The 13,269-nt window shown below is 49.2% G+C and overlaps 1 protein-coding gene across 3 annotated transcripts in view; it reads right to left on the bottom strand.

Moving 5' to 3' along the window:
- LOC134225606 (phospholipase A1-like) overlaps window positions 1–13,269 on the bottom strand; it is a 42,583-nt gene that overhangs the window by 1,807 nt on the left and 27,507 nt on the right. The window contains exons 2-3 of one of the 3 annotated variants that reach the window (XM_062705811.1): window positions 10,223–11,324; window positions 10,025–10,157 (exon numbers count right to left, since the gene is read on the bottom strand). The exons of 1 other annotated variant lie outside the window; for it this stretch is intronic. In XM_062705811.1, coding sequence (XP_062561795.1) covers window positions 10,240–11,324 — 1,085 coding nt within the window. In that variant the 3' untranslated portion in view covers window positions 10,025–10,157; window positions 10,223–10,239. Of the gene's footprint in view, window positions 1–10,024; window positions 10,158–10,222; window positions 11,325–11,411; window positions 12,548–13,269 lie in introns of those variants that run through there. One more of the 3 variants, XM_062705809.1, reaches the window with a different exon arrangement.

Genomic DNA, 13,269 nt, shown 5'->3' with positions numbered 1-13,269 from the left:
AATTTGATCTCATTAGTAGCCTTCTGAGTTGCGGAGGACGATGGAGGTCCTTCGTAGCTTAGTAGGGAAAGCACCTGTCTAGCGTACTGGTTTCGTGTGATCAAACCCCACCGAAGGAAGTGTTTACCCTCCAATACATTTGTCGATCTAAATCTTTCACATGTTGTATAATCGAATTTCATAACATTTAAGTTTTATAGCGCTCTTGAAGACCATAATTTGCTCTACAAGAGTGTGAAAAATCCAGTATAATGTTACTAGGGCTGTCTAAACGTAGCACAAGGTTTGTATTTTTGTATGAACATAATTTTACTTACTTCTTCTTCTTTCATATTATATCTTAAAAATGCGCATATAGAAACCCGCGAGTTGTAACCGCGAGAGACTGATTTTATAAAGATAGCTACACGAAACATGTATCGACCCCAAGCTATTGTACTGTCGAACAGGGCGATAACAACAGTGATCAATTTGGTTAATACCTGCATGTACCTAATATTGGATGGGTTTCAATCAAAATTTATGCATGAACATTGTTCGCGCGAACGGAAATTTCTTTATGTTTACTCTATTTGCCCTTCTACTAATCTCAAACCATCGCAGATATTCCGGCTCTCTTATCCAACTAACATCCTTTCCTAAACACATAATGACATTGAATAGAATCATGATGTAACAAGCTCTGGTCCTCACAAGTTCCAATCTCGGCACGGCAAATGCTGGGTAAAGCGTACCATTGGTACTTCGCGTACCTGAAGGAATAAAATAGACCCCATCTCACGGTCCTTAGCCTCTTACCCAGCAACTCCTATCCCTACCTCCCCGCGGTGCTGGCCGGGATACGAGCAACCTTAGGGAAGATCGGGTAACCAACCCCGGTGGGAACTATGGTCGTATGCTGACAGGGAAGGGGGGGTTTGCTCCTCTCCGGAGGTGCAAATCTTATTGAGCGTCTGTTCTCCATGTCAGGATCGGCTCACAACAGCGTCTGTTCTCCATGTTAGGGCGGCTGATCATCGTCCGAGTGCCAGCGAGGGACTCTAAAGTGAAACTGTGCACCATGGTCCACCGGAAATAAGGAGGAATGGTCCTCCGGAAATTTAGGGGTTTGGTGTCAGGCCTACAAGCCAGCCTTTAAAAATCATAAGCAACGAACAATTAACAAGAGAGTACGGACCGGAACCATCGGCGAAGACCACTGCGGCGAAAAGGGACTAGCGATTGGAAACTCGGTTCGTGGAACTGCAAAGCGCTCGACTTCATCGGGAGCACACGCATACTCGCCGATGTGCTAAGGGACCGTAGATTCGGCGTCGTAGCGTTGCAGGAGGTTTGTTGGAAGGGATCTATGGTGCGAACGTTGAGGGATAATCATTCCATCTATCAGAGCTGCGGCAACACACGAGCTGGGAACAGCTTTCATAGTGATGGGCGATATGCAAAGGCGCGTGATCGGGTGGTGGCCGATCAATGAAAGAATGTGCAGGTTGAGGATCAAAGACCGGTTCTTCAACTTCAGCATAATCAACGTCCATAGCCCACACTCCGGAAGCACTGATGATGATAAGGACGCATTCTACGCGCAGCTGGAACGTGAGTACGACAGCTGCCCAAGCCACGACGTCAAAATCATCATAGGAGATTTGAACGCTCAGGTTGGCCAAGAGAAGGAGTTTAGTCCGACTATTGGGAAGTTCAGCGCTCACCGGCTGACGAACGAAAACGGCCTACGACTAATTGATTTCGCCGCCTCCAAGAATATGGCCATTCGCAGCACCTACTTCCAACACAGCCTCCCATATCGGTACACCTGTAGATCACCACTGCAGACAGAATCACAAATCGACCACGTTCTGATTGATGGACGGCACTTCTCCGACTTATCGACGTCAGGACATATCGTGGCGCTAACATCGACTGTGACCACTATCTGGTGATGGTTAAACTGCGCCCAAAACTATCCGTCATCAACAACGTTCGGTACCGACGACCGCCGTGGTACGACCTAGAGCGACTGAACCAACCTGATGTCGCCACTGCATACGCGCAGCATCTCGAGGCAGCGTTGCCGGAAGAGGGTGAGCTCGATGGGGCCCCTCTTGAGGACTGCTGGAGTACAGTTAAAGCAGCCATTAACGACGCAGCGGAGAACAACGTCGGGTATATGGGTCGAAGTCGACGGAACGATTGGTTCGACGAAGAGTGCAGACAGATTCTGGAGGAGAAGGACGCAGCGCGGGCGGTCGCGCTACAGCAAGGTACCCGGCAAAACGTGGAACGGTATAGACGGAAGCGGAGACAGCAGACCCGCCTTTTTCAGGAGAAGAAACGCCGCCTGGAAGAAGCGGAGTGCGAGGAGATGGAACAGCTGTGCCGTTCTCAAGATACACGCAAGTTCTATCAGAAGCTCAACGCATCCCGCAAAGGCTTCGTGCCGCGAGCCGAAATGTGCCGGGATAAGGATGGGAGCATCTTGACGGACGAACGTGTGGTGATCGAAAGGTGGAAGCAGCACTACGAGGAACATCTGAATGGCGCTGAGAGTACAGGCAGTGAAAGTCAAGGCAGCGGAGGAGATGACTACGTCAGTTCAGCGGACGATGGAAGCCAACCAGCCCCCACCTTGAGGGAAGTTAAGGATGCCATTCAACAGCTAAAGACCAAAAAAGCAGCTGGTAAGGATGGTATCGGAGCTGAGCTCATTAAGATGGGCCCGGAAAAGCTAGCCACTTGCCTGCACAAATTGATAGTCAGAATCTGGGAAACTGAACAGCTACCGGAGGAGTGGAAGGAAGGGGTTATATGCCCCATTTACAAGAAAGGCGACAAGCTGGAGTGTGAGAACTTTCAAGCGATCACCATCCTTAATGCCGCCTACAAAGTGATATCCCAGATCATCTTCCGTCGTCTGTCACCATTAGTGAATGAGTTCGTGGGAAGTTATCAAGCCGGTTGCCGTGAATACCAGGTCCCAATGCATCGTTGATTTCAAGGCGGCATACGACAGTATAGACCGCGTAGAGCTATGGAAAATTATGGACGAGAACAGCTTCCCTGGGAAGCTTACCAGACTGATCAAAGCAACGGTGGATGATGTGCGAAACTGTGTGAAGATTTCGGGCGAGCACTCCAGTTCGTTCGAATCTCGCCGGGGACTAAGACAAGGTGATGGACTTTCGTGCCTGTTGTTCAACATCGCGCTAGAAGGTGTCATGCAAAGAGCCGGGTGTAACAGCCGGGGTACGATTTTCAACAGATCCAGTCAATTTATTTGTTTCGCAGATGACATGAACATTGTCGGCCGAACATTTGCAAAGGTGGCAGAACTGTACACCCGCCTGAAACGCGAAGCAACAAAAGTTGGACTGGTGGTGAATGCCTCAAAGACAAAGTACATGCTTGTGGGCGGAGCAGAGCGCGACAGGGCCCGCCTGGGAAGCAGTGTTACGATAGACGGGGATACCTTCGAGGTGGTCGAGGAATTCGTCTACCTCGGATCCTTGCTAACGGCTGATAACAATGTCAGTCGTGAAATACGAAGGCGCACCATCTGTGGAAGTTGGGCCTACTACGGGCTCCAGAAGAAACTGCGGTCAAAAAAGATTCGCCACCGCACCAAATGTGTCATGTACAAGACGCTAATAAGACCTGTTGTCCTCTACGGACATGAAACATGGACAATGCTCGAGGAGGACTTGCAAGCACTCGGAGTATTCGAGAGATGGGTGCTTAGGACCATCTTTGGCGGTGTGCAAGAATACGATGTGTGGCGGTGAAGAATGAACCACGAGCTAGCCCAGCTCTACGGCGAATCCAGTATCCAGAAGGTAGCTAAAGCCGGAAGGGTACGATGGGCAGGGCATGTTGCAAGCATGCCGGACAGCAACCCTGCAAAGATGGTGTACAATTCCGATCCGGCATGTACAAGACAGGCCAGGACGTGCGCAGCGTTAGACGTACCAAGAACGGTGAAATGATCTTGGTACTGAAGCGTGGCGCGCAATCCAGCGGGGTGGCTTACAAAAAGCTTGCCCAGGAGGTCTTGGGTGACGGCGCTCAGGTCAGGTCGTTGGGTGCGGAAGTGACCCTCCAGTGTAAGCAGCTGGATGAGGTCACGACCGCGGAAGACGTCGTCTCTGCCGTCAAAGAGCAGTGCGGCACAGAGGTTGAGCGGTCCTCTGTACGTCTAAGAGGGGGATTCTTTGGTACGCAGGTAGCCTATCTCAGACTACCGGTGGCTGACGACAAAAAGGTCATTGAGAAAGGGAAGCTGAAGATCGGCTGGTCAGTATGCCCAGTAAGCGTGCTCCAGCCACCTTCAGTGGACAGGTGCTACCGGTGCCTTGAGTCCGGGCACAAGTCTTATGACCGAAGCAAGATGTGTCGTCGCTGCGGCGAGGAGGGACACAAGGCGCAGGAATGCGACAAGGCACCTAGGTGCCTTATCTGCGCCAGTAAGAAGCAGGCGCGGAATTATGCTATGGGTGGGCCTGCGTGTCCCTTCGGAGAAGCCAATCGGAAAAAGCCGTGCAAGTAACACAGCTGAATCTGAATCACTGTGCACCTACCCAGCAACTGCTGTGGCAGGCGGTCTCGGAGTCGAGGATCGATGTCGCCCTCCTGTCCGACCCGTACAACGTCCCTGCCGGCAATGGCAACTGGGTGGCGGACGGGTCTAGGTCGGCGGCAATCTGCACAACGGGAAGGTACCCCGTTCAAGAGGTTGTACACTCATCCGCGGAGGGTGTCGCGATAGCCAAGATCAATGGGGTGTTCTATTGTAGCTGCTACGCCCCACCAAGGTAGCCAATGGAACAGTTCAACCAGATGATCGACAGGCTATCGGCCGACCTAGTAGGTCGGAGCCCGTTCGTTATAGCGGGAGACTTTAATGCTTGGGCAGTGGAATGGGGCAGCCGCTGCACCAATCAGAGGGGACAAGCGTTACTCGAGGCACTTGCAAAACTCGACGCAGTGCTTGTCAATGACGGAGCCAGTAGCACATTCCGTAGGAATGGGGCAGAGTCATGAATAGACGTAACGTTTGTCAGCCCCGGTCTGGTCTCTGACCTGGACTGGAGGGTAGACGAGGGTTACACCCATAGTGAACATCTAGCAATTCGCTTCAAGATCAACTATGGTGTGCAGCGTCCGAGGGCGGGTGATCATTGTCAGGTCCATGGGTGGAAGACCAATCACTTCGACAGCGAAGTTTTCACCGCGGCCCTGGGACTGGAGGCCAACACCGACAGTCTAAGCGGGGATGCGCTGATAGCTGTCCTATCACGCGCGTGCGACGCTACTATGCCGAGGAAAGCCCTGCCAAGAAATGGCAGACGCCCGGTATACTGGTCGAGTGCCGAAATTGCAGCCCTACGATCAGCCTGCTTCAAGGCTAGACGTAGGACGCAACGAAGTCCGCACCGAGGAGGACCGAGCGGTCCGCCGGGAACTGTTTCAAGCTGCGAGACTGGCCCTTAACAAGGCCATCAAGACAAGCAAGAGAGCGTGCTTCGACAACCTGTGCAAGGGTGCCAATGCGAATCCGTGGGGTGACGCCTATAGGATCGTGATGGCCAAGACCAAAGGGCTCTTCACCCCCGAACGGTCACCGGACCGGTTGGCGAGGATTATCAAGTACTCTTCCCGTCCCGAGCCACAAGTCCCTGGCCTCCTCCTGCGCTGCAAGGCGCTGGGAGTGTGGCCGAAATGGTGGCTCCGGTGACGAACGAAGAGTTACTCGCAGTGGCTAACACCCTTGCGATGAACACAACTCCAGGCCCCGATGGAGTTCCAAACAGTGCACTTAAGGCAGCGATCATAGCGAACCCGAACATGTTCAGGCTAGCTATGCAGAAATGCTTGGATGAGTGTTGTTTCCCTGAGAGATGGAAAAGGCAGAAGTTGGTACTGCTGCCGAAGGCCGGGAAGCCTCCGGGTGACCCATCGGCGTACAGACCAATTTGCCTGATCGACACGACGGGTAAACTGCTCGAGAGGATCATCCTCAACAGGCTCACCCCGTACGCAGAGGGTACGGATGGCCTGTCGACTAACCAGTTTGGTTTTCGGAAGGGTAAGTCCACGGTGGACGCTATCAATTCAGTCCTCAAGACTGCAGAGGTAGCGATCCAACGGAAAAGGCGAGGAATTCGATACTGTGCGTTGGTGACACTGGACGTGAAGAACGCATTCAACAGCGCAAGCTGGGATGCCATCGCGCTCTCGTTACACCGGCTTAGCCTGCCGGTGGGACTGTACCGGATCTTGTGTGTGTTCCTATTACCGCAGGAGTCCCGCAAGGGTCAATCCTGGGCCCGGTACTATGGAACCTGATGTATGACGGGGTTCTGAAGCTAAAGTTCCCTCCTTGTGTGAAGATCGTCGGCTTTGCTGACGATGTAACCCTAGAGGTCTACGGGGAGTCAATCCCCGAAGTAGAGCTAACCGCAGAACACGCGATCAGCACTGTGGCGGACTGGATGAGTGCGAGAGGCCTTGAGCTCGCTCAACATAAGACGGAGGTGGTTATCGTCAGCAACCGTAAGTCGACACAACATGCCGTTGTACACGTGGGAGACGTCGCGATCACTTCAAAGCGGAGTCTGAAGATTCTTGGGGTCATCATAGACGACAAGCTTACCTTCGGTAGCCATATCGAATATGCGTGCAAGAAGGCTTCGACTGCTGTGGCGGCATTATCGAGGATGATGTCCAACAGCTCCAAGGTGTGCGCCAGTAGACGTAGGCTACTGGCAGGCGTTGCCGCATCTATTCTTAGGTACGGCGGCCCGTCCTGGGCAAAAGCACTGGGGGTAACCAGTTACCTGCAGAAACTGGAGAGCACCTACCGCTTGATGTGTCTCAGGGTGATATCGGCCTACCGCACGGTATCGCGCGACGCATCCTGCGTGATAGCGAGTATGATGCCAGTCGGGCTGGTCATCCGGGAGGACGTGGAGTGTTTTGACCTACGTGGCACCAGAGGAACCCGCGAGCGTACCAGGGTGACTTCGGTTGCCAGATGGCAGCGCGAGTGGGATAACTCCTCGAAAGGTAGGTGATTCCACCGGCTGATTCCTAACATATCAAGCTGAGTGGGGAGACCCCATGGGGAGGTTCACTTCCATCTGACACAATTCCTGTCAGGCCATGGCTGTTTCCGACAGTACCACCGCAGGTTTGGACACGCGGAGGTCCCCGTCTGCCCTGACTGCCCAGGTGTTGACGAAACTGCAGAGCACATACTGTTCGTATGTCCTCGTTTCGACGTCGAAACAAGAGCAATGCTAGACGTTTGCGGCCGGGACACAACTCCGGATAATCTTATCCAAATGATGTGTCAAGCGGTGGAGAAGTGGAACGCAGTCTCGACTGCAACCACTCAGATTGCCTGCAGCTTGCAGAGAATCTGGCGCGCCGAGCAACAATCGACAAGCATGACTAACTTGTGATTGGTTAGTTAGAGCGAAAGTGCCGAACGCGAAGAAGTGTGTAAATGGTCTGCCCATGCAGAGGTAATGGCGCAGCGGGTGGCAACCGAGATCGTCACCTCGAAGCATGGCAAAAGTGTGAATGAATAGGTGTATGTATGGACTGCACACGCCGCGCTGGGAGTAGCGCAGGAATGTTGGTTCCTAAAACTACTGATACCCCGCGGCGTGGCAGAGGAGTGTGGGCGAGCATCCAAGTCAGTCTCACATGGTACGAAAGGAATGAGTTGAGTCGAGTTGAGCTAGTCTCATATGGCATGAATGAGGCGAGTCAGACTCACATGGTATGTCAGAAGTGGGAACCTAAGCGAAACTTCCCACAAGGGATGCCAGAGGGAGTGTTAGGTCGAATGACCTAATGAGTAGTATGTGTCAGCGCGAACTGAATGAAAGAGGTGAGCAGTCTCACATGGTACGATAAAGGTGGGCATACAAGTTAGTCCCACATGGCATGAGAAGGGTGGGCACAAAAGTTAGACCCGCACGGCATGAGAAGGGTGGGCACACAAGTCAGACCCATAGGAGCGTTAGCGTGTGTGCAAGCATGGAGTGTATGAGCATGAATCAAGGGTTTGGGTGGGCATACAAGTTAGACCCACATGGCATGAGAAGGGTGGGCAGGGCACACAAGTTAGACCCGCACGGCATGACAGAGGTGCAACAGAGTATGTAGGGTGTGTTTGAGGGTGCGATAGAGCGAGCACCCAAGTCAGTCTCGCACGGGACGGGTGCCTGTGTGAGCGAGAATGAGCGAGTACGTTTAGTACTGCCATCCCCCAGAAGTAGTACTGGGAGGTAGTTCCTGGGGGACTCGATGGTGGAGCCCAAGGGAGTTTAGTCGGTATTACCGGTATGGTCGAGTCCGACACTCCAGTACACTTCCGTGTGGTAGTTTGGCAACTACAATGCACGTGTACTGGGTTAGTGTGTAAATGCATTTTCCCTTGTAAAAAAAAAATGTACAAGACAGTGCAGCGAGCGAGGTGGGCTGACCAGGCACAGAACGACTTGACGAGCGTGGGGCGCATTCGAGGATGGAGAGATGCGGCCTCGAACCATGTATTGTGGCGTCAAATTGTTGATTCAATGTCATCTGTTTAGATGTAAACTAAATAAGTAAAATGAATGATAACAGATTTTTTGTTTCTGTTGTAAGGTTAATTACTATTGTTTTGCTGGCGGCGAGTGAAAGCGGCCCAATTATTTTATTTACCTTTTTCCAGACGACCAATGATGAAGAAATTACTTCAAGAAAATCTCATATATCCGCAATTCACATCCTCTGTGATTATAGATATGTATGTACACCCAGGTTTTTTTTTACGCGGTTGGAATTCATTAATTTCTCGGATAACGTGAACTTTCACAGCTTTTCAAATACCCCCTGAATTTTCTTTGATTTTTTGTGATTTTTTTCGTGGAGTTTACTAATTGTTTCATTGACGCTGAAGGTCTTAAATGACGAAAACCAAACCGTGTAAAAAAACCTGGGTGTAAGTGTTTCGTGTTTCCTTCTTACTGAAAGATACACTGGAAAAGTTACACTGTAAAAGTTTTTACTTCATTTGAGGGTTGGTATAACCCATTTGTCTCACACGGTCTTTCCTGACCTCACTTCCAGCCCGGAAGCGGCCACCGCGTCAGACAGTCTCCAGCAGTTGTTGTTTTCTTTGGACCTTCTCCTTCATCGTCGAGGGCCAAACTATTGCTGTTTCACTTTCTGTCCGACTCCGAACTGAGGTCTCGGGATTGCTACGATGTCTCCCATCTTCTGTATGCCCTCGCTTTCCATTTTCCTTAGTTCAAATCTGCCCTTCTCGAACTGTTCTTGTATCTCTCTAGTGAGCAGTTCACGAAGAACTTCATCTTCCTTTGTTCGCATTTTTACTCCCAACATCAACTGGAACGGAGTCGTTTATACCGCTCGTTTCGAACTGCTGTTCAAGCATTTTTGGACTGGGCTAACGTGCTTAAACCTTGTATCAGGCTTCGCCACTGATAGCTTGGTCAACATGGGGTATATGATGCGGTGCTCCCTCTCAACTTGACCACTTCCCCGCGGGACATCGGTAACGATTGTGTGTAATTCGTCTTGGATTCTTCGTCACAGAATTTACTGAACTGCGTTGACGTAAACGCCGTCCCACGATCGCGCACGATTCGTCTTAGATTCTCGAAGATCCGTTATAATGTGCAGCAAATAGCGAGCAAACAAACTTAGAGAAAGCACCGATTATAGTCAGTATATAATTATACGACTTCCCAGTCGACGGCATTGGACCCAGGTGATCTAAGTGCAAAGTATCCATCGGAATGTCACCTTTCGGAATTGGTTGCAGTTCTCCTTCGAGTTGTAATTACGCATGTGCCCAGAATAAAGCAAAAACGTACGACTCTTGTAAAGTACGTGTGTTTTGAGATTTTATAATTCTTTTAATGTTTACTTCAAATGGTCATTACGCTAAATGATATTTAATATTATGATCGGACTAATGTTGATAAATAAAAAGACATGGACGTAATAATAATAACGAGATGTATTTCTGGCACTATGTAAAAACCATAGACAACACCGTAATCATTGACGTAATGATTCAATTGACGTTATGCAATAATATTTCGCTGACAATTCCTGTCGATTCCCTGTTGCCTAAGTTGGGTCTTCTGAAGTTTCGTATACAAAATGATTTATTGGAATTATCAGATTTATTGGAACAATTTTTCATTACCTCACTAATCCTCCGAATCAGACACTCCTCAAAAATGGTTTTTTGTCGGCAGTCAGCGTGTAGTACACTCCCCGGGGCTTTCCGTTTTTCCTCAGCGCTCTAAACCCTCCCAACGTAGCCACGCCCAACGAACAATTCGAACTCAAACCCTTCTCGTCGTTACATCGATTGGCGAAAAAATTACGAGTCTTGAGACTCTCCTTAAAGTAGTCCACCGCTCTCTGGTGACTGCAACTAATGTTCCACCCACAGCCGGGTTGTTTCGCTCCACCATTGGGATAGAAGTCGGCCACTCCAATGCTTGAAAATATGCCCAGCGCTTTTCCGTTGGTGTGGATCACCTCCACGTATTGTGCGTCAGTATCCGACAGACGTTTCGAAGGCTTCTTCAAGCGAAATAATGGTGAGGCGGGGTCTAACCCAACGATGCAACCAATCTTTCGTCGGGTGCTCTTCCCGGCCATTCCAGCAATGTGCGCCCCCAGGCTATGCCCAATGATTCCGATCTGTTCCGGCGTTTGGCCAAAATCTAAAATTCGATCTATCACCGCCGCTACCAATTTGCCAACTTTTGGAACACGATATCTTGCAACGGGATACAGCAACGTACTTGCGCCCTTCTCCCAATCTACAGCCAGAACGTTCAAGTTGGTGTGTTCCAACAGCTCTTGTGCCAATGGCTCAATCACTTCGGACTCGGAACTGCCTAGCCAACCGTGAATCAGGATCATCGTTGGAAGCAACACATTGAAGCCATAATCGTGCGGTAGCGATCGGATCTTATCAAAACCGAACTCGGCCGATTGGTTTCGATTCAAACGGTTGTAGAATCGAAACCGCACGTACTTGATCGCATCATATTGGCTACTGTTGTGACGACTTTCCCGAACCGAAAACCGTGGAACAATTTGAAATTCTCCATCCTTATCCGGTAGCGTGATGTAGTTTTCCTGCAATTCGTGTGACATCCTCAGTTGAGGTATCAATGTGTCGTCTCCGTTATCTTTTTCGTACTCCATGTCGTCCAAATCTGAGTATCGAATGCCGTTATTGGTGGACAATTCGTCATCATCATCGTCCAAAAATGTGACACGGGAGTCATCTGCAAGTGAGAAATTGATTTATAATATCTACAGCACTTTTCTGGAATGTTTATGAGAACTTTCGGATTTAAAAAAAATAAGAGGGATTTTAATGATGATCATATAATACTTTTATTGCTGGTTAATAATTTTGTTCATGCATCCAGATTTCGCAGGAATGGTTTATCTGCAGCTGTTGCGGCGTAATATACGCCGTCTGGCTTGCCACGAGTTTTCAGAGCTTCCAAGCCTCCCATTACAGCTTTGCCCAATGCGCATTTGGGATGTAGATCTTCAACGTCAGTACATCGATTCGCAAAATAATTCTTACTTTTGAGTGATTCCTTGAAGTAGTCGACAGCACGCTGGTGACTACAACTGAGGTTCCATCCACAGCCTGGCTGACTCGAACCTCCGTTCGGGTAGAAATCAGTCTTTCCTATGTTACCGAACATTCCGAGAGCCTTACCATTGGTATGAATTACCTCAACATAGTGAGCATCGTTGTTAGACAATCGTTCCGTTGGTTTCTTCAAACGAAATAACGGTGCCGCCGGGTCTAGTCCAACAATGAAGGCTACCTTCTTCTTTGTCTTTTTCCCCGCCAGCCCAGCTATGTGGGCTCCTAAGCTGTGACCAATCAGTCCAATCTGATCAGATGATTGGCCAAACTGTAACAGCTGATCTATAACAGCTGCAACCAGTTCAGCGACTTTACTAACCCTATACCGAGCAACAGGGTACAGCAAGGTCCGAGCCCCTTTTTCCCAATCAACGGCAATGATATTGAAGTTACCCTGATCCAGAAAATCTTTGGCCAAAGGTTCGATCACGTCCGAGTCGGAACCACCGAGCCATCCATGAATCAGAATCTTCGTCGGAAGTGCTATGTTGAACCCATGGTGATCCGGAAGGAACTGAATCTGGTCGTACCGCAGTTCGACGGGCTGGTAGTTGTTGGACCTGGCGTAGAAGTGAAACTTGACAAATTCGGCCGCCTCATATTGGGAGCTGTTCTGTCGGCTTTCAACAACGGCTTTCCGAGGTACAACTTGGAATTCCCCTTTCTTGTCCGGAAGGGTAATGTAGTTTTGTTCTTCGTCCCGGTCCAGAATCAGTTTCGGAACTAGCGATTCATTTCCGTTGTCCTGCTCGTACTCCATGTCGTCCATGTCCAGATAGAAGCGAGAGGCAAACGAGGTTGGATCATCGTTATCTTCGCGGAATATAATGCTGGACCGATCTGAAATAGAGCCGGAAGAGATTGCACGATTGTAGAGGAATGCATTCAATGAAAAATTGTTGACTACATAAAAATACTGAATTGATAAAAAACGAGGTCTAAACAGGTCTAAACGAGGTCATCACTATAAGCAGCATGGTCTAAAAATTTGTCATCTCTCTAAATGCCATATCAATTCAGTAATGCTACGTTTTGACAGGGTGAGTGAATTGAACAACTCAGTTGAATTTAATTTACTTGCCAAAAGTTGAACATGTTCAACTTTATTTTCGTTCAAGTCAATTGAATGAAGTTGTTTAAACGCTCTTTTTGCGTTTAATTCGAGCGACTTGTTCAAATCACTTGCCCTTCCCAGTAACATTTCAGGAACAATCGAAGTTAATTACCTATATTCCGGGTATAAGCCTCTGGAGTGGAAATTAATTGATATGCCTGAAACTCGATTTGTCCAATTGCACAACATGTGAAAGATTTAGTTCGAAAAATGTATTGGACGGTAACTACTTCCTTCGATAGGATTTGATCCCACGAAATCAAAGTGTGGATGCCAGACATCAGGCCTGGTAGCGGGTCACTTTTTAGTGACTTGGTCACTTTTTTCGGGCTAGTCACTAAAAAGTCTCTTTTTTCGACCTCAAGTCACTAAAGTCACTTTTTCTCGCAAAAAGTCACTATTTTCAACTATTTTGAAACTATTGATTTTTTTATAAAGCTTTATATAT

The sequence above is a fragment of the Armigeres subalbatus genome, chromosome 3 (genome assembly GCF_024139115.2).
Source record: "Armigeres subalbatus isolate Guangzhou_Male chromosome 3, GZ_Asu_2, whole genome shotgun sequence".
NCBI lineage: Eukaryota > Metazoa > Arthropoda > Insecta > Diptera > Culicidae > Armigeres > Armigeres subalbatus.
This window is presented reverse-complemented; position numbering and strand designations above follow the sequence as displayed.